Here is a 25,439-nt window from a genome sequence, read left to right as displayed (position 1 = left end):
CAAGTTGTATTTTACTTTATGACATTATTTATTTCAGTCACTGTGTTTTCAGATGTAAACATACTTGAGTAAAATATAAATATGTCCAACATCTCCCTCTGAAAAGTAGAAAGTCTCATCAAATTTAACAATCAACTCTCAAAAGTGGAGACAGGAAGCTTAATTACTTTCCACCACATGAAGTAATAATCTTATTTAAGCACATCCAGTTCCTCTAAATGACAAACTTTCCTCCATTCATTTCACGGACCAGTATACAACCAGTTTCTTCTATTTTCAATCAGTCAGTCATTTTTATTTAACCTGTGTCTTGTCAATGACGTTACTAGAAAAAGAGGTTTATTTTGAAGGACAAGCTACGAAAGTTCCGGTCCCAGTCTACGTTTCTTTATCAAATTGACGCGTGTCAGCTGGTGCTGCTGCGGTGGATCCAGCCCCTCTCTCTCTCTCTCTCCCCTGCTCTCTCTTCCCCCCCCCTCCCTCTCCCTCTCCCCCTCTCTCTATCTCCCTCTCTCTCTCCCCCTATCTGCCTCCCCCCTCTCTCTCCCCCTCCTCTCTCTCTCCCTCCGTCCCTCTCCCCCTCTCTCTCTCTCCTTCTCCCTCTCCCCCTCTCTCTCCTCTCTCTCCCTCCCCCCTCCTCTCTCTCCCTCTACCTCTCTGCCTCCCCCCCCTCTCTCCCCCCTCTCCCTCTTCCCCTCTCTCTGTCCCTCTCCCCCTATCTGCCTCTCCCCCTCCTCTCCCCCCCTCTCTCCCTCCGTCCCTCTCCCCCTCTCTCTCTCTCACTCTCCCCCGTCCCTCTCCCACTCTCTCTCCTCTCTCTCCCTCCCCCCTCCTCTCTCTCTCTATCTCCCTCTCTCTCTCCCCCTCTCTCCCCCCCCCCCCCCCCCCCCCCCCCCCCCCCCCCCCCCCCCGCCTCTAGGCAGTCCATACTTGGTTGACCGGCTCTGCTTCATGCTCCGGTGGGCAACCACCGGTAATAATGTCCCAAGTTAGACACACACGGACCCTGACTGACATCACATGCATTTCCTGTCCCCCAACCCCACCCTGAACCATCACAACTGCACATTCAAACCCAGCTATTAATCTGACAAGACAGCACACACACAGAAACACAACATCCAAGTGTGGCCATTTAAAGCTTAATTCCATTGAAATTTTACTTATACTTATTAAATCTTTAATATTGTAAATGTTTGAGGCAACTAATTCTTACACCTTAGAAACACATCACAGACTTGGATGTTTTATCCATCCACATTTTCTCTGTGTATTTTATTTTCTCCAAGCAAAATGAACCAGACTCTTTAACTCTGGATTAATAGTTGAAATAGACCTTGTAATGACAGTATGAGGTTGTATTTTATTAATCAAACATGAGCCGATCAACCAATATCTAAAATGTCTGATATGTCTGTTACTATGACCTTTTTGCCACAAAATTATATGAATGAAAACATGATATCAAACCATCCAAGATACAAATAAAAATACATTAAAATACATAATACAAAGAAATGTATTTATATGTATATGACTATATAAATTTTTAAAGTAATAATAAATCAGATTGAACCCACAATGGAACAATTGAACATTTAAACATCACAAATTAGCAGATAAACTAATATCCACATTAACAAATTCAACTGGAAATGGTTTGTGGAACGCACTTGGTTATACTTGTGTGTGTTTGTATACATGTGTGACGCATTCAAAGTCTGCGATGTCATTTTGATTATCATTAAGTCTATGAATGATATGAGCGTCAGCGCATTCAGTTTGAAATGAAATAATGGAAACTAAACTAAAGCGCCAAGTCTCATCTTTAATTTGAGTAGGTTTACATCAATAAAGAAAGACCTGTGTGGGAGATACGGCCCTTTAAACAACGTAGTGCCCGAATTTTAGGGACTGAAAAGTAACTGGACACTTGCACACATGCACAAAAAAAGCTCACATGTGACTTGGAGCTGAGAGTTGCCATTTAGATGGAGGTGAAGTGAACATGCCTCAGTCTGGGTGAGAGACTGTTTGGACGCTTCACCGCTGCAAAGGTAAAGGGGTTCGCTGGATTTACAACCCAAAGCAAAAGTATTACCTCTGCAAGAAGAGTTGCTCCCAGCTCTGGTGGGATCACTGATGTTGAGGCAGTTGTTTGTTTGCGAACATCAGTGAAATTAATTGGGAGCACCGATATTCACGATGGGCTGCCTACAGTACACAACAGAGGAAAAAAGTCACATTTAAAGTTAAAAGAACAGTCTAACATCACGACAATCAAAAACCTCAATGAGGAGCTCGTGTATTTGGCTTTAATCCATATCCTTATAACGTTCATATCCAACTTTTACCTTCATGTAATGCTCCATTCAATATGTAAAAATATGCTTTTTTTTAAATTTTACTTGATTCTGTGGAAATTATGAAATGCTAAAATACTTGGTGCGGATTGTTTATGTTTACTGATGGTCACATGGTCAATTGTGTCAATCAGTGAATGGAAGCTCATGTAAATAGTTGTTGCTTAATGTTTTTCTTTTATGTGAAAAAACAATCTATAATTAGTAAAACATTAGTATCTCCTCTAGTTTTCATTTTCTTGCAACCGCATATTGATTGTGTGTAGTATTGATTCAGCTCTGTCACATTTACAAGTTATTAGCTCCTGCACAGAAAATTGCAGATCTTGCTGAATACATCTTCAGAGCTGAAAACACACTTTAAAATATTTTGACTGTATATTTTTCTAAGGAGGATTTAATTTTGGTTTTACTTAAATTTTTAAGAATCTTTTTTTTTTTGTTTTCCAAAAGTACAGTGTACAGAACAGCTAAATGTGTGCAACAGTACAATAAATACTACCCGTATATTAACACATTAGCATCCATATTACAAAAGTTTTATTGGACATAGTGGATTTAGATAATCTGTTCTTTAGAAAGGAGGATTATTTTAATTTTCTTTAAACTTTTTGTTGTATAATTAATTTTAATGTATATATTTTTTGTATTTTTCACCAGCTGCAATGTTAAACTCAGTAGTTTTATTTCATTGTATATGGGAATTTGAAGGTTTGGTGAATTAATTACTCAAATTAATCATTAGTGATATGTTTATTTTACACAATCAATTTCTTCCCTTTCTTCGTACTCACTTTTCACTAAATTTCCCCCCAAAAAAATATTTGCGGAAGAAAATCTTTAACTTTCCCAAAATTAGAAAATGCAACACGAGTCTGCCTCTGGTGGTAAACAGCAATTATTTATTGAAATGAAATTAAAAAGAATAAGTACCAGATCTATTGCATTATTGTAACATTTTGTTTCTGTAAGGGGGGGGGTTGCTCTACTGTTTTTTCTCTTGTAGGATGTAGTGAACACAAATATACAAGGAACATTCAGCTATCACAGATTGCACACCAGATACTGTAGTAATGCAGTCTAATACAAGACCACCAAAATAATCCAAGATTTTCTCTTTTTTTTCCCTCCTCCATCGTCTTCTTCTTTAACTAGTCCTAGATTTTTTTTCTCCATAAAGAGTACAAAAGTCCGCCCAGAGTTGGGGACACGATCTGCAGCTCTGTACACAAACCTGACGCTTGGTCACTCGGGGTAACTCATCAGACAATGCCTCCAAAAAACAAGAAAACCCAAAAGAGAATAAATCCAAAAAAAAAAAAAAAAAAAAAGATAATATAATGCCGAGAACATGTACAATGCACTGACACAGAAAGTCAGCTGTGTTAATAGACATGCAACAAGTAACAAAACTTGCTGAAATCGCAATAATCATTAAAAAAAATCTAAAACCAGTTATAATTGCATAAATACTTTGTACAGTTCATTTATCCGCTGTGAAATGCACCTCTGTTAAAATGACAACGTAAAACTGCATTCATTAAAAACTCGCACTTCCTCTCGACTTTTCTTCTTCTTTTTTCTTTTTTTTTTGTACACATGAAGGTGCAAAACAAACTGTTGATTGATAGAAGCCGACTCGGCCTGTTCAGCTAGGTGGCATGATTGCACGCTAAATTACAGTACGTAAATGCAGAATGATACAAGAAGGACGATGACAAGAGTGCATATCATTAGTATAACGTCAGGGATCTGTGGGGAGGGGGTGAATATTAAAGTACTTTCTCAAAAGTATTTTCTTTTCTTTTGTTGTTTTAGACTCTGTGAAGACTTGTGGGAAACAAGAAGGACAAAAAAAAAAGTCTCTCTGGGAAAGAAAGTAAGCAGCACTTGAATGCACCGTTGTTGCCCACAGAACCACAAACAAAAAGACATGAAGACGTGAATGAAATTAGAAGGGGGGGGGCAAATCAAAGGAAACATATTAAAGTCTATTCATGAAAACAATAGCACTTTGTTTCTGTGGAACTACTGAGGCCAGCAGCAGCCGTCCAGTAAAACAGCATTTTGTGGTGACATATTATAAACGTGTGCACGTGACAAACTCTTTCTCTTGACTCAGCTGTTGTACACCGTCGACTCTGAGCTGGTTTCAATGGCGTTACTTGCATTTAAAAGGCTCCTACTTCTGATTTTGGCGGCTCCTGGTGGTGGCATTAAAAAATTGACACTACATACATACATTAGTATTTTAAACATGCTGCACAGGCACCACGTATCTCTGATAAAATAAAGGATTTCTTGAAGGATTGAGGACATTTTCCTTCTTCTTCAGATGAATAAACTCAGAGATCATCTGTAAGATCCACTGAAGCAAATCTAAAAACTGAAATATTTTCCTCAGCTCATCAAACATCGTTTCCCCAGGATGGTGACAGTTTGTTGTTGTCCTTGTTTCCATCGTTGTTTACCAATACGGCTTTATAATAAAAAGCCATTGATCTGAATTTGCTTTGTCACTGACGTTTCATTGCACTGTGTCCATCAAGATGTTTGTTGCCGACTTCCTGATAATGACAAGATGACTCCTAGTGTAGTTTTCTTAAACACTGTTGTCTTTTGTTTTTTCTCTTGGCTCATGTCTTGTTTTATCTTGTTTTATCTTCCAATATGAATTTATGGACGGTGACACAGCAGCAGGGACGATGACCAGGCAAACTCATAACAAAACCCTTAACAGTGCAAAACAACAAGTGGACAAAAACATATGTTTTGGCACAAATAAACCCTCACAGATTTGTCCACAAGTAATTCCTCCAGTTCCTCTGAACTATTTTTCAATTTTAATCAAGAAAATATTTCATTTTAACCCCAAAACCTTCCCTCAACTAATCTTTAAATCAACAAACAGGATAACCAAATCCATAACTGGTCATTTCAGTAAGTTATCAGTGCATTCGATTCCTTCCTGGCCATCTGACTGGATTGGAGCAAGAACAGGGAACAAGTTAGTGTGAAACGAGCAGCTGATATGAATGTTTGTCACCTCAAAATACAGTTTTAATCCTTGTCTACTGGGCTCAGTAGCTAGGATGTGAAATCGGTCAGTTGTGGACATTATTCCCTGCATGTGTTCCACAACTGCAACATAAAGAATCAAAGGGTCAAACAGCAGCTCTGTCCCACTATCTCCATGCGTTTCACCTTTTTAGACGAAACACTTGTTGATTTCATGATTTCATGGCCCAAATGATTATTTACATCTCAGAAGTCGACAGACTTTCTCTCCGTGCTGAAAACGACTCTTTGAAAAAAAGGTGCTTGGCTGCTGCTCCTCCAGTTTAACATCTTCTACATGGATAAAGTGCCACGTTCGCTGCTGTATTAATGCCACAGGATCTAAGTGAAGTCCAGCAAACGACAAATAAAAACTACAATTCATACGAAGAGTCCCTTTTCTGTGTTGCATTCAAAAACCTGTACAGTAACTAAAACGAGGCTTAAAAGACACGATGGAAAATAAATGTGCAGCAAATATTACATGTGCGTGTTGTGTGCATTGTTTTTGTTTTACCCAATTCTTATTTTTTCACAGATGATGAACCCATGACGTTTTCTCTCCAAACAAAATAAAAAAAATAGGAAAACATACAAAATCTCAAAATAAATGGAGTGATATGGTTTAAAAATAAAGAATAAAAAAAAAAATAAAAATAAAAAAAAAAATCTGAAAAGATAATGTGTCCAGTCTTCGAAAAGCAGCAGCAACAAAGATTCTCCAAATGGGAATTCATATAACGGACAGAATAGATGATAGGTTAAAAAAAAAAAAAAAAAAAATCAATATAATTGAAAGATTGAAACAATTTGGCAAAAAAAAAAAAAAAAAAGGAAAAAAGGAAAAAAGGAAAAGATAATCAGTTATAAATCTCTTTCTGATGGTGATGGCTTGACACTGTGGGCAACGCACACACACACAAAATAAATCACATTTTTGTAAACAACAACAACAAAAAAAATTGATCAGGAAATTATAAAGAATTTTGCATAACTAGACCCACTAGTAAATTCAACCCACAGACATTAATTATTGACATTCATATCCCTCCCTCCCTCCGTGTAATTCCTCTGGACTTGCCGTGACTCGTGACGCAGACTACACACAATCGATTTAGTTTGTTTTGTTTTTTAAAGCCAGGAGTGGTTAGTCACAACGCTATGTTACAGGCAATTTGTTTTTGTATTTTTTTTTTTTTTTCTTCTCATTGACCTTATTTTTTGTTCTGTGTTTGTTCCTCTTAGAGTTAAAAAGGCCATGGTAATTATTTACAATATACACAAGTTTGTTATTTGTCTTGCAGTGAAAGGGGAAGTGAGTTTTTCCCTGTTCTTGATCTCAAAGCAACGATGGCGGGTGATTGATTCAAGCGTGCCGCGTCAAGGGTGTGTTTGCTTTTTTTTTTTTTGCTTTTTTTTCCCTCCAGGAGACGAGTGCGGGTGGTAAAGTGGTGATTGAGTTTTTTTTTTTTTTTCTCTTCTTCTGAGTTTTACTGCTGTGATGATGAAAGAGCCGACGTTCCCTCCTGTTAACGTCTGTCAGTGTGTTACAGGACATGTGGTTACTGTTGGGGTAAAGGGGGGTTTTGAGGGAGAGAGTTTTGGGTTATGTTGGAGGTGCTGAGGGGACAACAAGGCAGGTAGAGGAATGAAACGCTCCTAAGGTAGGAGTCCTCAAAAGGAGGGGTTTATTTTGCCGGCGGCGGCAGGTGGAGGTGGAGGCGGAGCTCAGTTTCTGCAGCCGTCCTCGACGCTTCGCTCATGTTGCAGGTTGTAGTAACAGTTCTGACAAACTCGCACCGGAGACGAGATCTTCAGCCTCTTGATCTCTGATTGGAAGCGACTGCACCTGAAAAACACGGAGAGACAAGGTGGATATTTAAAAAAAAAAAAAAAAAAAGGCAGGAAATTCAGGTTCTGAGCAAAGATGTTATGAAGAACAAAGCAGAACAGTGGAGGAAAACATGAAAATATATTGACATATGCAGCTTAAGTGTAAGTTTCCTACTAACAACACAGTTATCAATGAATCTTATCAGTTAATAATGAGTTCAGATGTAATAACAGAGGACCTGGGACAGAGCCCTGGGGAACGCCAAGTTAAAAGACGCTGAGGATGAAGTGAAAAGGAAAGATGCAAAGTGTTTAACAGCAGTGCTCCTGACAGTCGGAGAGAAATTCTGCAGAACAAATAACACAAAACGTTAATAAGAGTTCATTCAAATGTATGAAAAATCTTCAGTAACGATAAGAAACTGAAGGAACTGGAAATAATATAGAACTGAAGAATATATCATTAAGGAAACTTAAGCAAAAAGCCACATATATCTATCATATTTAATATTAGAATAATAAAGTGTGTTAGCTAGAAGTTCACTTGTGTTACCTCTGTCTATTATTACCATGACCTAAGAATATTGTCAGAAACATAACCCAACATTAAATATTCATGGCTAAATAGGCAGCAATCAACATTCATCAGCTAATCTGTTTTATCAGGACTGAGTGGGTGTGGTTCACTCAGACAGCGGCCGTGGAACATGAACAAAATAACCCACCAACTATCTTCAGGTTCTCGTTTAAATTCTAATTTCAAAAATTCTGATTGGTTGACAGAAAAAACTGGCCCTGACTACAACAGTACGGACAGAAATCCGTCAAGAGAAACAACCAAAACTTAAAATAAATAAAAAAAAAAAACAAAAAGAAACTGTAAAAGAAACGAGAGTCGGCAATCATTTTCTTACTTCTGGCAGAAGAGCTGGCCGCAGTTCCTGCAATGGTGGCGTCGCTCAGTGAGGGAGAAACGAACCGTGCAGCCGGAGCAGCTGTCGACGACCTCATCCTTCACCCAGTGATCGGCCGCCGAGCGACCCGGCTGGTCGCTGACCGACCAGCTGAACACCCGACCACGCCCATCGCCCACCAGGATCTTACTGTGGTCCCTGAGGAGAGGGCGATAAAGGGGGGGCGGGGCCGAGAGAATTACAAGGTGGATGGGAAGAAGGTGAAATTGTACCTTGCGTTCAAAAGGATCGTCAGTTTGGGCAATATGGCAACAACAGTATGTCCGTCACACCGATAATTCACAAAAATAAAAATATCATCTCTGTCAGTTTGGTGTCAGACGCTCTGCTCTCTTACTTGGAGATGGTGAGGGAGGAGATCTCTGCTGGGTGAGCGTTGTCCTTGCGATCGAACGCCGTGTGCATGGTGAGTTTACTCCGGAAGACCAGCTGGCGCTCCCATCTGTAGCCTGAGGACACAAAACACAAACACTCAGAGAAGCAGCATTTTAAACATCCCATCAGTGCAGGAAATTCTGAGGGAAATTATGTTTTCTCTGTAGCGTTCTTGCTTAAAACCTGGAAATTTTGCGACCGACTGAAACACTCACACGCACCTGCCCTGAGCTGGTTATACGTCCGTGCCTCCATGGTGGAGGGCTGGAGGGGCTGAGGCACGGAGCCCTGGCCTGGATGAGCCGGATGAGGGTGGGGGCCTTTGGTTTGGCCCTCAGAGTAGTTGACGAACACGAAGCCGTCCTTCTCGTCAATGCTCAGGGTGTCGGACCAGCGGTGAGAGTCGTCAGAGCCGCTGTCCATCGACCACGAGGCTCCCGTTCGGGCTGAGGGACCTTAGAGGTTTTTATTAATCAGGAGTGAGAACATCAGTTTGGACGGAGGGTCACGGCTCAGAAAAGGCAGTTTCTAATCTTGGTGAAGGAATTACACAGGAAATTAAACGGAGAAGAGAAAGGTGGAATGACAAAGCAAAAACGGTCCTTGTGGACAAAGAAAACTTTGGATGAATTTAATTAAACAGTTAAAGTTAAAGGTGACTAAAGTTTAAGCTTCTTATATTTAGCCTCAGTAAAACACATGAACATGGAGGACTAAACTGTCGGTGAGCTGATGGTTGATTACCTCTGGGTCTGTGGACGGCGCTGCCCGGCTGGCTGCCTCCACCTGTCGACGGGTTGCGTGGTGCTTTGGGCTCCTGGCTCAGACTGGGCTCGTCTCCGTCCGACTCGCTGCTGTCATCATCACCGTTGTGACTCTCGCCGCCCTCTGAGAGATTTAACAAATGAGACTTGACTTTTCAACTTTGTGAACTAGTTGTGAATATAAATCAAAAAAGGAGTTAAAACATCAGTTTATTATGTTTTGGGACGTGACGCCGCAGCTGTAATCAGTTTTTGTTTTCCCTCTAAAACTCACCGATCTTCTCCTCGCCACAGCAGTCAGGCACATCTGGCTCCACCGGCTCTGGAGCAGGGGTTTCTGGGACTTGGAGAAACTCCATTCTCCAAAACTACAAAAAACAAGGGAAAAGTTTCATTAATTTAATGTTTTCAAGAATGGGTTGATACGAGCCATCGCAAGCGAGGATCTCTGATCTAATCTGCGATGAGGTGAGTGGAGGACAGGACACTGTTAGCATGAGAAGACAATTAAAGTGGTCACGGTTACCCTGACGACGCCATCAGAGTGACCCGTGACTATGACATTCTGCGTGTCCCACTCGTTCATCTCCGACACGCAGCAGCACAGGATCTGCTGGCTGCGTCCCGTGAAGGTGTTGGCGCTGGCGATGGGGCTGCCGTTGATGCTCCACACGTGGATGTAGGTGCCGGCGCAGGAAACGATGTCCCCCTGCACACGCACACACACACCCACACACACACACACACTCTTTCTATTACATTTGTTCTGTGACTTCCTGTTGGTTCACTCATATTTATCGTCCTTCATTTGGAGCTAAAAGAAGAAATTAAAGCCGGGACCCACCGTCAGTTCGTTGATGCACAGAGCAGAGACGGGCGCCCGGTGTCCCCTGAGCTGCGTGACGAAGGACAGCTTGTTGAGGTCCCAGATGATGCAGGTTCGATCCCGCGAGCCGCTCACAACAATGTGGTACGCCGACGACGCCGTCAGACACGTTACGGCGTCCGTGTGGCCCAGTAACGCCTACGATAGAAATGAGATGAAATCAACTAATTTCAACACCAGAGTTTTCTGCTCTGAAGGGTTCTTTAATGAATAATTTTAAGCTTGTTCATTAGATGTTTCTTATCTTATAACGGTCAGTGCGTTTACCTGTTTGAGCACAAGCGACTTGGCCCTCTCCTTGGACGTTCCCGTCTCCCACACACAGATGGCGGTGCTGGTGCCGCCGGTGATGACCAGCTTGGGGTTCGGACATATGGCACACAGGATCTGCCCCCACTCTGACAGACACTCATACACCACCAACGCCTGAAACCAGAATTATGATTAGGATGGAAGACCGGCTCCCCGACGGGTGCAGAGGTGTGGAAACGAAGCCTGAGGTTTGATCCGTTCTGGTTGTTGATCGACGATATCGCCGATCAACAACCCCTGCAACTGACTACTTTGAATTTTAAGGCTTTAAAAAGTCCTGAAAAGATTTACAAATGTAGTGAGAGTTCACCAATGAATTCACTGAAGATAAAGAAACTAGAACCATAAACCTTTTGACCTGTTTTGTGTTTTACAAGGAGAAAAATCTGATGCCCAAGTAACAGTTTCAAACAGAGAACATGAGAGACGTCTGTAAAAAGCTGCTGCTGTAAAAACTGAGGGGTCAGTGAGTAAAGTGTATTTTTATGGCAGCACCAGCAGGGGGAAACGCAGAGTAATGTTTCACTTTAACCTGCCAGCTTCAAGGTGAAACACAAGCAAGAGGGGAATCTGAAGAAGGTAAAATCTGCTGACTCATTACCAGTAACTCTGGATAAGGAAGTCAGTAAAAAAATACAAATACCAATCAGCCCTGAGAATAACGAAGCGTGCTCTCTGAGGAAACCTGTGGTTGCTATAGTAACTGTTGCGGACCTTGTCGGATTCATAGTTAGCCAGACGGCAGCTGAGGTCGGCGTAGCCCCAGGCGAAGGTCTTGCTCCAGGTCGGGGGAGCCAGGACTTTGTTTTGCTCCACGGCGAGGATGCCCTTGTCGGTGCACACGATCTGTCCCACGGGTTCCTTCAGCTCTGGAGAGGAGTAACACAGAGACATGGTGTGAGCGCTGAGTCTGACGGCATTCATGCACCTGAGGGAAGTCGGCGCCGTGCAATTTCTTTGTGTTCTGTTATTCAGAAAGAATAACAAGCGACAAGTGTCGTACCTTTGACAGGCGCTAGAGAAGGTCTGAGATTGTCCAGATGATGGAAGAAGATCTTGTCGCCGCTGGCGCTCGGAGGAACGCTCGCTACGTCGCCGTTGGCTTTACTGCGTACCCGTTTGGGAGGGTGGGGCTTCTTAAACAGCTGAAACACACGAGAATATCAACATGTGAGTGATTAAAGAGTGGGATTTAAACATTCACTAGGAGCTAAATGATGTGATGAATGTCCTGACTGACAGTTTGGAGCCACGTTAGCAGCTAGGTGTGGCTGTGACGCTCATTACAGGGAAGACACTGATGGATGGATGAAAAAAATAGGGAAACAACTTCGCTAATGTGGCTAAAAAACTAGCTGCTGGTGACAGTTATCATTGATGTTTTAATAGCAGTGGTAGTGGTCGTAACAGCAGCTGCAGTCAAGGTTGTAAATGTGATCTTACTAGTGGTAGTAATCAGAGTAAGCAAGGTTTAAGAGGTAGTTTTGTCATGTTAGCATTAGCATTAGCGGCAGTAGCGGCATCAGATGTTATAGTTTTGGTTGTAGAGGAGTAGGAGAAGAAACAGCCGGTGTCCGACCTGTTTGGGGATTTGTCCGAAGTTGTTGATGAAGCCAATGGTGGCCGTCTCTTTCAGCGGGTCGTTGATGTTGTAGATGTCCACCTGACCCTCGTAGAACAGGTGGTGGAAGACGTTGACGGCCTCCACCGCCGGCGGCCCCTGCTGCTTGTAGCCAAAAATCAGGTCGATCCACTCGTGGAGGTGGGCCGACACGTAGTCGCACTCCAGTGCCTGGAGGGAGGGGGGAGGAGAACACGGAGGTTAGATGGAGGTGTGTTCGCTGAAACTGAGACCTGTCACACAGGCGTGGGTCGGGACTTCCTACCTCTCTGTGGACTCTGATGAACTCTCGGGGGTCGCCCTTGGCCCAAGGCGGCAGGATCACGTCACCCAGCTTGGTGCCGTTCTGCTTGGCACCTGGTACGTCAAACAGCAGAAGGCAGACAGGACATTAATATTCATGCGCTCAGTTCGACTTGTGCTGCCATCAGCCGTCACTGTCCACGCCTCCTTCAATACTGACCCAGGTCGAAGTTGTTGGAGTTGAGCATGAACTCTGGCAGGTAGAAGAACTCGGGGATGAGCTCCTTGACGTCGGCCATGTTGTGCTTGGAGGCAGAGAGCCAGGCCTCACGCACGCTGTGGAACATCCTGTCAGCTAGGTCAAAATGACCTCCCTAACAATCACACACACACACACACACACACACACACACACACACACACACACACACAGTTTGACGGTTAACATCAGGCGACTGAAAGCACCAACAGTTTGTCATCTGGGCTTCTATGTACCCTAACAACTTTTATTCATTTGGTTCTATTTTCCTCTGGAGTAGGACTAAAGACCACCATCTATCATAATTTTCTTAGTAAATAAACAATTTAATTTCACTCTGTAGTTGAGCTTAATTCTAGAACAAGGTCTGAGATTTCCCAAAATGTCTTGACCACTTGGAAAATGTAGATGCAGAACATTTTGGTGGACAAGAAGAGCTGAGATCAAACCTGAAGTCTGAGGAAAATCTGTGTGAACGGCTCCATCCGGACCAGGTAAGAGGCTACAATCATGGCCGATGAGTAGTGGGTGCCGTAGTGGTACGCCGGGGTTTCACCTGGTGTGACAAGGGGGGGGGGGGGCAAGAGTGTCAAACATGAAAAACACAGCTTTGGTTTTTGGTTTTGCACAGGAAGTTCTGAACCAGATCAGCTGAGAAAGACGGTGCGGATATGAAACAGATCAGAATAAATGTGTCATCAGGGAGTGAAACTTCCACAGACACAGAGTCACGAGGTCTCACTCGTATAAGAATCTCTGTGTTCAACAATAACATGCTGCTTGATTTTGGATCTAGGTTTTAGTATTAGCGCAGGTCAGTGTGATTTATTTCCATATCTTGTATTTTACTCAGTTTTTTAACTTTATGTCCTCGCCTCAGTCAGCTGGTTAACTCGTGTCTTACCGTTGGGGTCTTCCCAGTCCTTGTACCTCTTCTTGTACTGCGTCAGTCTGTCGTCGGTCTGGGCGCCCATCGGCTTGGCGAGGTTGCGGAACGTCTTGGGGTTGCTCAGGTCCAGCTCCTGTTTACAGAGGAGTTTAACATGCACATGTTAAAAACACTGGCGATATGGCCCTGGTGCCGTCGTCATAGCGACATTATACCTTGTCCTACCTAGTACCATACCTAGTCGTGACATCTGATGCCAGAGAAAAAAAAAGAAAAAAAAAAAAGGTTCAGTTACCTCTGAGTCGTAGTCGGCCAGGATCCAGGGGAAGACGGGGTACTGCATCAGGTCGTTGTAGGATCGTCCTGCCAGCGTGTTCAGATGCATCAGGTACTGGAAGTTACTAATCTCTCCTCGCTGGAAAACACACACACACACACACACACACACACACACACACACACACACACACGTATGTCACAGCTGCAGTTTGTGCCGCTGAAGTGAACAGTGGGCTTAAACCGACAAGTCCAGGTTCTTACCTCCCATCTTTGAGTCACTGACTTCTCACCGACAAGGGTGCTGAGCAGACCGGACCTGACAGACACCAGAACAGACAGGACGTTCAGTGAGAACAGCTGAGTGGTTCTCCTTTAATCTTTTAACCACAAACGTGGGATGGTGTGGTTTCATTTGCCTTTATTTTGATTCATTATGAGAGAAGACCAAACCTGCTGTTTATCAAAATGATTTTAGGCAAAAAAAAAAAAAAAATTAATATCTGCAGATTAATCATCCAAAGATGGTTATCCAACTCAGTCTGTGCTAAATGTAGCGTGAAGGACGTCTTACCCCTGTTCAACACTGGTGTTGGGCCTCTGGCCTGAAACCGACTCGGAGCTGTCGGCAAGCGAAGGCACCACAGCCAAGAACCTGCAGGGAATTAATTCAAATAATGAAAATGAGAAAGTGAAAAATGTAGATAAACATATACAGCTCCGTCTGACTGAAGTTACCTTTGTAAAATTCCTCTTTTCTGCAAAACTCCCAGGATAAACTCAGTAAACAGTATATTACAATATGAAACTCTAAAGAAATGATTCTTTCTGTTACTGAAACACGAGAGAAGCAGCAGCCAAAAGCAGATCTGTGCTTTATATTTGTCTTCAGTACCTTTGGTAAACTTTGTTGCGGACTCCTTTCTGGAAGGCTAACAGGTAGTTCCTCCCGTCGGCTGAGAAGACCTCCACTGCCATCGGCTGAAAGAGACACAGCGCACATTTATACTCACAAAACAAGGTAGTTTTGAGTCTGTCATGACGACTTTAATGATGCAAAAATGTTTGTGTGTGTGTGTGTGTGTGTGTGTGTGTGCCCACCTGCAGCAGGTAGCGTCTCTTGTGCACCTCCTTGATGTCTTCGTAGGCGAAGATGCTGCAGGTTCTCTTCAGCTGGCTCTGGCCTTGTCTCGCTCCTCGGGGGATGATGGCCTCGTGCAAACTGGACAAACAGAACAGACCGTGATGCATTTAAGAGTGGGTCAGTTTAAGTTTAAGTTTAAACCATGACGTGACCGGAAGAAATGTGTTGTTTTCTGCTTCTAAAATCATCATAAGGTTCCTAATAAATGAAAAATGACCGATGTGAAGTGTGATGGTCGAGACTAATGCTACGCCTGTTTATCTACTTTTTCATTATTAATCTGCCAATTATTTCCTTCATTTATCCAGTTTAATTGTTTAATATACAATGTCAAAAACATATAAAATTGCTGCCTTCAAATGTTTAAATCAGTTAATACTCGACAAACTGCAACCACAGTTAAGTAGTAGATAAATATTAGTCGAAAGATACGAGACTGTATGGAAGCTGTAGAGAGTGAAACCCCCGGGGGTGTGGGGGGGGCACAGGATAAAATCTAGGTGCCATCTGTCGGTAATAGGTTTTTCCTTTTTCTAGGTGTTCTCCAACGGTGCCTCAGAGGAACAAAGCAAGTTCCCTAAAAGGAAGGAATATGTAAAAGCTTTGCTGAGTTTCACAACGCATGCTCCATCGGCAGCATTACATCATCCTGGCAGCAGAAACTCCCACTGCGGTGTCCAGAGGAATGATGTCATCCCTCAACTCGGGGAGAGAAAGGACAGCGACTGTGTGATCTGTGAACTGCAGCCTCACCCGGGGTTAACGGCGCCCGTTACAGGCGTCCACACCTCGATTACACACTGACAGATTCAGGGGTACTTGCACGTACTTGGGCGGCAGCGTGTCGATGTCCCTGATCTCCCTGGACACGGTCATGGTGTAGCCGTCGATGACGTAGAAGTGCTCTTTCCCGAACAGCAGCAGACCCTCGCTGGTGTCCAGACCTTGAACTCTGGCACAGCGGTACATGTGCTGAATCTGGAACAGCGGGTGTGAGACACAGGCAGGAGATAATAATTAGCTTGAAGATGCACTTTCTGTCTGAATCAGTGACTGATGGTTGAACAGCTCCGTGGCAACCAGAGGAAACACAGCAGCACCTGACTGAGTGCTGTGCGCCGAGACGACGATGCAGGGAAACTATACACTTTAATGAGGAAGTTCACTTCAGTCGTGATTAAAAGATTTTAAAATCATCTCAGTTGAGTTTAGTCAAAGTCAGAGCAGCAGTTCACGACCTAAGATGTGACTCACAGCATCACCATGAGAGAGGCACAGTGTTTACGAGACATTGAAAGGTGAAATTTGCTTAAAGATAAAGAATAATATTGCAATTAGTCATTTTACTTATATTTTAATGTTGTGCATGAGATTTATAATGTTCAGTCCTGCAGCTTGAGAGTTTTTAAAAAGCTGAATATTATAAAAACTTTCACTTTACTTCCAGTTTACAGCATCATGTGGATCAAATCTCTCAAATGTAAAAAGATCCCAGAACCAGACGACTCTTGACCCCCAGCGAGTAAATACTGACGGTGAACGTACCGCACTTGTAAAGCGCTTCTCTAGTGTTTTCGACCACACACACAATTTAAGGTTCAGTATTTTGCCTTGGACACGTGGACCGGAGGAGCCGGGGATCGAACCGCCGACCCTGATACTGAGCTTCCAGTGCTTTTGGTAACATACAGTTGATGGACATTAAACCTTGCAGAGGAAATCTTGATATCACTGACAGTGTGTCCATGTTGCTGTTGCAATGTTAATGATAATTCAGAATTAATACTTGTAATATACAACAAAAATAGTTGTTTGACTCAAGTTATTACCACAATGAATCCACCTAAAATCTAAGACAATACAAAGCTGTAGTGAAGTGTGCAGAAATGTAAATAAGGTCATAACATTGAGCTTCTGTACAGTTCACAGCACTGGATTCTTTCAGTCATTGGCTCATTTGTTCCCGTGTCTCTCTCTGACCTTCTCTCCCTCCTCCAGCAGGCGCAGCAGCGACGTGTTGTCGGTCCTCTGCTCCTCCTCGGGGCCTCCCGACTCCAACAGCTGTTCCTGAAGCTGCTCCTGACTGTCCTCGTCTGCACCGTCCGCCGTGGACCGAGACCTCTTCAGAGGAGCCTTTACCAGACCTGGGGGGGGGGGGGGGGGGGGGGGGGCACAACAGAGTCACAGAGACGGGCGCTGAACAGACATCACGTGTGTACGACAAAACTATCAAGTGGACTGCAACGACTGCAACATTTTGAGTTTCACTTAAACTCTGCTTGTCCCAGAACTCCAGGTCAGCACGAGTCTGTGCCTCTTATTCCCTGCAGCATCTGCTCAAATTATCAGCTCATTTTAAACAACTATTTAAACAACTTCTCTTCTTTAACCCATGTGACCAACAGTGTGACCCATTTTGAGCGTCCGCACCTTTGACTCTTGCGATGGTGTCCTCTCCGTGCTCGGGCTCGTGCTGCGTGGTCTCTCCCTCCGTGCTGTGCTCCACAGAGTGCTGGTACATGCCGGGGTTGCCGGACAGCAAACGCACGTAGTACTCCTTACTGTCGTAGCTGATGGCGCGCCGGTACCGCAGAGGCTTCTGGGGAGGGAGGAAGAGGATGATGAGAAGCAGGTAAGATCACGTGGCACACCGCATGTTGTAGGACGACTCACTCCGGGGTTGGTTGAGTAACGTTAGCAGTCTTATATTTTTAATTAAAGACGTTTTATTATCTTTATCCCTTTCAGATTTTTTCCTCAGATTGTTTTAGTAACTTTTTCACATTGACAATAAAATTTGGAATTGAAAAGAAAACTTGAAGGGAAGAGCAAGGAGCGCCTGACAGGACCGCACACCTAGGCAATACCTTAGTTCACCTGCAGCTCTAGAAGTGCTGGTACAAGTGCTAATGTTAGCTAATACAAGTCAGTTTGCTAACCTTATTGTCACTGGTCCCACCTGTGTGTTAGTGCATCATATTTAGGCAACTTTAAATAAAGCAGCGGCGCAGGGGAGAAACCTCTGGACGTAAAATGACTTCAGTTACACACAAAATAGATCGCTGCACAAAAACCGTTTGAAGTCATGGTTTTGTTTCTTCACAGTTTCTCCGCACACACATGCAAGGTCACACGCCTCTGCTGTGTTTCTGTGACCTCAGCGTCACCGTGAAGGAGCAGCAGCAGAACATGCGCGTCACCAAACACGTCCAGAAACCACACAAAACGTTTTTCTTTCCTTCCTCGAATTTTTCGTTAAAAGCATCGTATGTCACACGAGGAGGCGGGCAGCTCCCTGACTGCTGAGTAGAAGCAAGAGGACAAAGCAAATACAGAAGTCCAAGTTGAAACTGCGCGGCTGCTGATAAGACTTTCAATCAAGTGGGTGAAATTTTTTTCTGCAGTGTGACATCGCACACGGAGCTGAGCAGCAGGAGCAGCAGCAGCAGCAGCAGTGTCCTTAAACACGTTATCATGCAGTCACACCAGGCAGCAGCGAACGCTTCACCCATGTACCTGAGCGCGGACAAGGACCCCAGCCAGAGCTGAGGGTATCAGGGGAACCAGAGGGGGGGAGGAGGAAGAGGAGGTGGAGGAGGGCTGGAGGAGGTAAAGAGAGGTGAGAAATGAGAATGTAAAAGCCACTAACGATGCCTGCTGTTGAAGAGCTCGACAACCTGGAAGTTTCTTTATTCCATGTAAAAATCAAGGTGTTTTTAATCGTGTGTAAAACGTAATGTACGGGGGCTGTTCCTCTGACGTTTTGGTTCCATTTAAAGCTGAATTTCAACATCACATTTCATTATATTATGTTCTGGAAAGGTAACTGTACTCAGCAGGTCTCATTTCAGATGAGCCTCATGTACACACAGAAATATCGGTATTAAGCTTCATTGTCTTAGTGTAAAATCATGTGGTAGATCAGTAAACAAAGGACAAATTATACAAAATGAACCTTGAGAGGAACTCTGGGGATTCTTCAGGTGTTTTGTGACGAAGCAAAACGTGGCTGAGCTGAAACACTCAAAGGATGAAGATAATGATATTGAACTGGAGGGCACAAGTGTATTTGGCTTTTGTGAAACATCCTACGACGACTCACTGAGCCTGTCTGAATTATATCATGACCAGGCCTGTGGGACTTAATTAAAAATGGCGGTTTGAAAGAAGCCACGAGCCAGAAAACTCCCCTCAAGGGCTCTAACAAGACAACCTATCTTTGGAGACAGAGTTTATGGTGTGATCGGTCCAGGCTGACAGAAACACAGCCACCTTAACCTTTATTTAATCACTGTTTATATTAATGATGATCAGGAGATTCTTGTAATAACCCCTGAGCGAGAACCTCGGCTAAACACCTAAAATGTGAAACTCAAAATCGCTGACACTGACACGAATCTAACTGTGCGCTCTCTCTCTGTATCGTCCTGACCAGAAAAATCACGGCGGAGCGAGGAGAGGCGCCCGTGGGCGAACACAGAGGAGGGATTATTTGTAGAGCAAACAAAGCTAAATGTGTCTTGGCGGTGCCAGGAAAAGTGAGCCGCCGGCTGCTGGTGTCGCTTCCTCACATGACGGCGATCTATTTCTGGAGAGCTATTCCTGCACCGCTCCGCGGGGGGGGGGGGGGACAACTGACCACTGCTGCAAACACAATGGAGAAAATGACTTCTAACATATGAATCTGTTGTTTTAAATATTTATAGTACATTTCGTTTTGAGATGAGGGATGAAATATTTGCAGTTCAGCGGGTAAAAAAACAAAATTATCGCAATATCTATAGAACATTTTACTATGAATATTGTGAGTTTTGAATCTGTTTTGGCAGATGAATTAAACTCAGATACGTCTGTGACCATGACTGTAACAAAAGGAGCAAGATAAACTGAATAAAAAGACGCACGAGGCCTCACATCTGTTGTCACCGTGATATCATATGGTCGAGGCGGATGTTTAACCCACAGGTTGGGAATCGCTCGTCGACATACGTCAGTTATGAATTTTAATGCCGCCGAAAAATAATTTCAGCCTCTCTTTACTGCTGTTTCTAACATAATGCATGATCATTGTTGAGTCACATGAATGTCTGATGTTACACTGTGAGTGAGGGCATGGGTTCAAGTATATAAAATGTGCATATGACAGGAGTCTCTTTGTGTTGGTGTTAAGATATTTAGAAGGTGGAGAAACAGAGATCAAAAACCATATTGCATGCAATGTAGTTCTCACCACTTGTTGTGATCTTCGTTCCCGAGAGGAAAATGTACCTTGAGGCCATTAATGTTACCCAACACTGCTGCAGAGGATCATGGGAAGATGAGAATCCATATTAAAAGCGGAGTACCTGTGCTGAGTTGGTGTTCGTCTCCGTCTCCGGGATGTACGGGTAGTGGATGTAGAACATGTCGTTGCGGACCATCTTCTTCCTCATCCGGCAGGGACCCTCCGTCATCTCCAGCACGAATTTGTCCAGGTGGGAGCCGATGGGGGGGCCCCAGAGGCCTCGCTCGCGCAGCAGCTCGTACTCGATGGACGCCCACTCCTCCGTCACGTACTTGAGGGCGTTTTGCTGCCGCTGGGGGAAAGAGTAGGGGACGGACGAGGTCAGTCGCCTTAAAAAAAACGCTGCTATAAATAATAGATCATTGTTATTATTCGAGTTACTGTCCTGCAGCATCATCCTGACTGCGCTGTTACACAACACGCCCACAGCTGCTTTCTCAGCAGAACCGAGCTGACGCATCATCTCTGACAAAGCAGCTTGATTTCTTTATTCAATTTGATTAATTCTCTCCAATCGAGCAACGATGCACGTGTTGTACCTCTTGATATTCTTTGTACTGCATCGCCACCAAGTCTCGAACTACGGCGATGTGTGTGAACATCCACTGGAAGGTCTCCTGTTGATCAGAGACACAAGGCTGTGATGAATCAGTTCAAGTTTAAGGATGTTGTGCGTCAGTGACTGTGGGTTGTTTCGTGTGTGTTACCTGTGCCGACAGACTGTTCTTGTTCAGGCTGTTCTCCTTCTTGTTGCGGCGGACGCCCAGCTTGGAGAGGCCGAAGCCGCTGCTGACTCTGGACAGTTTGGACTGTGTCGCCGGTGCCACGGCTTCACCGCGACTGATACACTTCTTCTCATGGACTGAACGGCAGAGGAGAGGAGCACAAAAAGAACAATTACATTTAGGGATGTTTATTTACAACCAAACCAACCTGAGATTTCTGCCTCCACCTCAGTGCAAGGTCAAGGTCATTTGCATTAATTTCTAATTAAAGCTTCATATTTTCTTCTTCTTCTGTGTTTTATTTGAAGTGTTGATCCATGAGAAGATATATTTGTGGTTTTAAGAACTAAAAAACCATCTCAGTGTAGTTTTACATCTCCTCTCTCAGGCTTCTCTCTGGAGCTCTAGTAACAACAGGTCGCTGACTGTTTCCTGAGTGATCCAATAAAAATATAGCAGATTTCAGGTAAAAACACTCAGAGAAACCAAATCCTGCAAGGTTTGGATGTTGGGTCAAGGTGGGCGGGGCTTGGTGACTGCTTTGTTGTGACATCACAAAGTTCCAGAAGTCCTGACGGCTGGTTTTAAGGCTCAGTTTCTGAATACAGGCTGTGTGCATTTCTCTGTGGACTGAGGCTTTGATACTTTCACAGTATTAATATAGAAGCTAGACCTGATCTATAATCACACTACACATGGACAGAGACCTTTAGACTGGATGGGACCTTTAAAAAATACTCCCCAGAAAACAGGAAATTCTGCAAAACTAGAGAACATTTCTCAGAATATCTGGTTACAATACTTATTGATAACGCTGTGCAGGCGGGGCTCCAGATGAAAGTATTTCCTCTGAAAAACAACAAGAGGCTCTCCCAAAAAGTTGACCTAGTTATGTATAAATAAAGGAATAAAAGACACCACAACTGCAGGACGGGCACAGCTGATTCTATGTTTGTATGTGTGTGTGTGTGTGTGTGTGTGTGTGTGTGTTTTCTCTTCCCCTCACCCAGGTGGTTCTGCCAGCTCTTCAGGGCCGGCTCCTCCAGGGCCGGCCGGGCTGTGGCGATGTCCACGTGGCCCCTGTCGTTACAGGGCAGAGACACCTTGAAGATGTCCTCCAACATCTGACGCTTGCTGTGCATCAGCTCCGTCCACACGCGGTTCACCGCCTTCAGCAGCAGCTGCCGCCCTGCGAGCGCCGACGACAACCAGGTTTAATGACACGAAGCGCTGCGCCGCTATCTGACAGTGACGTGAGTTACAGTCTGATGTGACATCTCTAAAACTCCTTCATGATGTTCATTTTGCTCAGTATGTTTGTATTACACCTCAAGTCTGCATGAAAACACCCACAATCCCTTGTTCCGACACCAGCTCTGAATAACAGAGTTGAGAGTGTTTGTGAACCAAAACATGTTAAAATATATCACCTCTAATAAATGTTAAACCCCCGCAGCTGTCTGTGGATTATATGCAGCTAGAGTCAGAACGATGAATAGACTGAACTTGGATCTTTTTTTTCTGTCACAGTTTCACAAAATATCCCCTCATGTCAAATTAATTCAAACACGGCCCATCCGACCTGAGCGAGCTTTAAAAACAACATCAAGAAAAACTGGAAGAAAATGCCAACATGAGCGTGAACCAGCTGAAACAGACATTCATTTATTATCTCAGATGTTTCTGTTTTCAATAAATAGTCTCACCCTCGCTGACGTCGTGGCTGTGCGTGGCGTCGGCCTCGTTTTCCGAGGGGATCATGACGTGCCAGGTCGTCATCCTAGCCTCCGCCTCCAAGCCAAAGCCCTCCACGCTGCTGCAGAAACAAACACACGGCGGCTCAGTACCAACACTGCCATGCAGAGACCTGTGGGGGTGGTGGGGTGGGTTGTTTGGCTTCACTGGAGCAGATGAGTCTGCGCTCGGCTGTTGCACAGTGTGTTGTATTAACGCATATTGTGTTCCCAGCATGGAGGGAAACTCAGTCTCCTTTCCACCTGCTGCATTTTGGGAAATTGTCCGTATTTGTGCCAGGGACATGCACGAGCACAAGAACAGTCCAATGAAAAACAAAAGGGGGTGTAAAATGTGTGGTCACTTGTGCACAAACACACGGGCGGAGCTAAAAACTAAGTATAAAAGGCTTCGATTCGTCCTGTTCTCTTCATTTTTTCACAATCATGTTTTTCATTTAGCGATTTATGTTGCACAAAGTGCTTCAAAGCAAATACAGGTCTTCTGCTTCGACTCTATACATTAACGCCTCAGGTTAACTCGCCTTAAAGTCTTCATTCGTCCTGTTTTTACACATTTGTGTCAGATTTGGAAAATAGTGAAGTTTACATGTACATTTCTCCTTATGAAATTATTTGTAGTGACGACGTCTGATGTTTCTATGTTGAAAGTTTCCCAGCATGACTGGAAAATATCTGCAGAGAATTTAGTCATCTGGGTTTAAACGCTTGAGGCTGGTATTGTAATTACCCTTAATCTGGCACTTGATTAATTGATCTGGCTAATAGACACCGTCTGTGTGCAGCCACCACAGCCTGATGTTGATCATTATGTTGATCACAGTTAGTGTTAGTTTATTCCTCTCAGCTCGTCAACATGGAGGCCTGTCCCTCATGGGCTCAGTGATATACTGAGAGTTTACAGATGCATCATCCACTTAAAGTCTCTTAAAATACATTTTAAATAAAATGGCAGCAGCCTTGTTTTAAAGCCTCCATCCAACACTAACTCCTAACCCTGCCCACGACGGCAGAACCTCTCCCTCTTACCTGCCGCTGTGCAGGCAGATGAAGCAGTGAGCCAGGCAGGCCACAAAGTCCTGGTCGTGGTTGCCTGGCCCGAGCACCAGGTTGCGGTTGACGGTCAGGACACGCAGGGCGTCCAACAGGGCCACCTGCTGAGCCACCGTCTTGTGGGGTCGACAGAGCTGGTAGAGCACCGTCCGGTTCAGACAGTGGTAGATGGCGTCGAGGGAAAGACCCTGGGAGCGCCTCTTCGACTGCAGGAGGAGAGGGGGAAGGGGGGGAGGAACACAAACAGGCGCGGGAGGTTAGAGGGGGAAAGTTGTTTCTATATCAGCGAGCGCTAGAACGAGAGAAAGGAGGGAAATACAGCGGAGGGAAAGTTAGTCACTGTTACGTCGCTGCGGATAAAGCTGCTGTGGAAATACTTGAGCAGAAAGAAGATTTGATTGAGCAACCGGGGCTGAACTGGGCTAAGTTGTTTGAACGGTTGTGAATGTACCTTTGTTGTTGTCACACCGTCTGAGCAGAGGATTGCTTAAGGACTTTAAAGTGGAAACACACACGGCTATGAATTACTTATGTGAGTATAGAGCTAATATCCTACTACTTCTACTTTACATTCTGCTTGCTGCTGCACTATTTCCTGACACCCAAGACGATTCTCTGTGTGTGTGTGTATGTGTGTTTTAAGTTGTTCACATCTGCGGTGGGAGTGTCTTACAGCCACATGCTGTCTGGATTCCGGGTGCTGATATTTCAAGTCAAAAAGGAAATGAAATGTAAATATATTCTGATTCCACCTGTGTCTGCCTCGGCATCGAGTGGATGGCACACTGGGAGATTTCCAAGACACGGCGGCGCAGTTTTGGTTTGTATAGTAAAGTATAATCTCCTAATCTCTCTTGCACTGAAGTGTGTAGAAGGCGTGGAAGACAAAAGTCCACACGTGACGTTACTCGAGCTAGAATTACCGCCTCGCTGCTGCACGCCTCCGCCGACCAGTTGCAGTTAATTGGCGCGTGACTCCTTGAGTGACCTTTGAGTGTAAGGTCAATGGTGCTTTTGACTTTTTTTATCCAGTTGTTAAATAGAGAAAATTCATTTGAGGGGATTTATGAATATAATATAGTCTTTTGTTATGATGAGATATTATTAAGCTTGTTCTTCATGATGACTCCTAATTGGACAGATGTGAAAGAGAAGAAATCTATATTCATGGATTTGGGCTTTGGTCGATCAGACGAGGGATTTCAATCAGTTCTGGGTCGAGTCACAAGCATGAAACAGCTGCTCTGTTGTTTCTACATTTAAGTGTCTCTGTCGTGGAGAAACTACAGTGGTGTGGTCGCTTTAAATGTTGCGGCGGGCAAAGGAATTGTGGGACGGCATTTCTCCTTTCCTTTGGGTAAAGGAAGGTGCAGTGTTTCCTCTGCTGAAGGAGATAAGATAGGAAGCTCTGATGCTCCTTTCCTCCTCATGTAGAGAATTGGACCAGCTCTTATCGTGGCTGCCGCTTAGATAATTTCACTCAGATAAACTGAATCTCACACAGACACAGCAGATAAATACAGACAGTAAAACAGCACGTCACTAACAACAAACACACACCTGTCATTCGGGCTCTGAACGGAGCGACAGCCGTGTTTTGTGCTTTCACTGGCTCCAACGAGTGAGT

The 25,439-nt window shown here is 44.1% G+C and overlaps 1 protein-coding gene across 1 annotated transcript in view; it reads right to left on the bottom strand.

The window, feature by feature from the left end:
• Positions 1-3,243: 3,243 nt before the first annotated feature.
• The window catches only part of wdfy3 (WD repeat and FYVE domain containing 3), an 89,054-nt gene continuing 66,858 nt past the window's right edge, over positions 3,244-25,439 (bottom strand). Inside the window, exons 38-67 of the mRNA XM_056375382.1 lie at positions 23,789-24,018; positions 22,712-22,821; positions 22,012-22,194; positions 20,988-21,142; positions 20,820-20,897; positions 20,342-20,572; positions 17,427-17,595; positions 16,977-17,140; positions 15,826-15,974; positions 14,954-15,074; positions 14,748-14,833; positions 14,427-14,507; positions 14,117-14,171; positions 13,872-13,991; positions 13,592-13,709; positions 13,137-13,243; positions 12,649-12,802; positions 12,451-12,542; positions 12,144-12,356; positions 11,568-11,709; positions 11,279-11,433; positions 10,520-10,678; positions 10,211-10,390; positions 9,893-10,075; positions 9,641-9,734; positions 9,347-9,490; positions 8,824-9,057; positions 8,565-8,676; positions 8,168-8,365; positions 3,244-7,269 (exon numbers count right to left, since the gene is read on the bottom strand). Of these exons, the coding sequence (XP_056231357.1) occupies positions 7,149-7,269; positions 8,168-8,365; positions 8,565-8,676; positions 8,824-9,057; positions 9,347-9,490; positions 9,641-9,734; positions 9,893-10,075; positions 10,211-10,390; positions 10,520-10,678; positions 11,279-11,433; positions 11,568-11,709; positions 12,144-12,356; positions 12,451-12,542; positions 12,649-12,802; positions 13,137-13,243; positions 13,592-13,709; positions 13,872-13,991; positions 14,117-14,171; positions 14,427-14,507; positions 14,748-14,833; positions 14,954-15,074; positions 15,826-15,974; positions 16,977-17,140; positions 17,427-17,595; positions 20,342-20,572; positions 20,820-20,897; positions 20,988-21,142; positions 22,012-22,194; positions 22,712-22,821; positions 23,789-24,018 (4,338 nt within the window). The 3' untranslated portion in view covers positions 3,244-7,148. The remainder of the gene's footprint in view (positions 7,270-8,167; positions 8,366-8,564; positions 8,677-8,823; positions 9,058-9,346; positions 9,491-9,640; positions 9,735-9,892; positions 10,076-10,210; positions 10,391-10,519; positions 10,679-11,278; positions 11,434-11,567; positions 11,710-12,143; positions 12,357-12,450; positions 12,543-12,648; positions 12,803-13,136; positions 13,244-13,591; positions 13,710-13,871; positions 13,992-14,116; positions 14,172-14,426; positions 14,508-14,747; positions 14,834-14,953; positions 15,075-15,825; positions 15,975-16,976; positions 17,141-17,426; positions 17,596-20,341; positions 20,573-20,819; positions 20,898-20,987; positions 21,143-22,011; positions 22,195-22,711; positions 22,822-23,788; positions 24,019-25,439) is intronic.

The sequence above is a fragment of the Seriola aureovittata genome, chromosome 5, assembly GCF_021018895.1.
Source record: "Seriola aureovittata isolate HTS-2021-v1 ecotype China chromosome 5, ASM2101889v1, whole genome shotgun sequence".
Classification (NCBI taxonomy): Eukaryota; Metazoa; Chordata; class Actinopteri; order Carangiformes; family Carangidae; genus Seriola; species Seriola aureovittata.
This window is presented reverse-complemented; position numbering and strand designations above follow the sequence as displayed.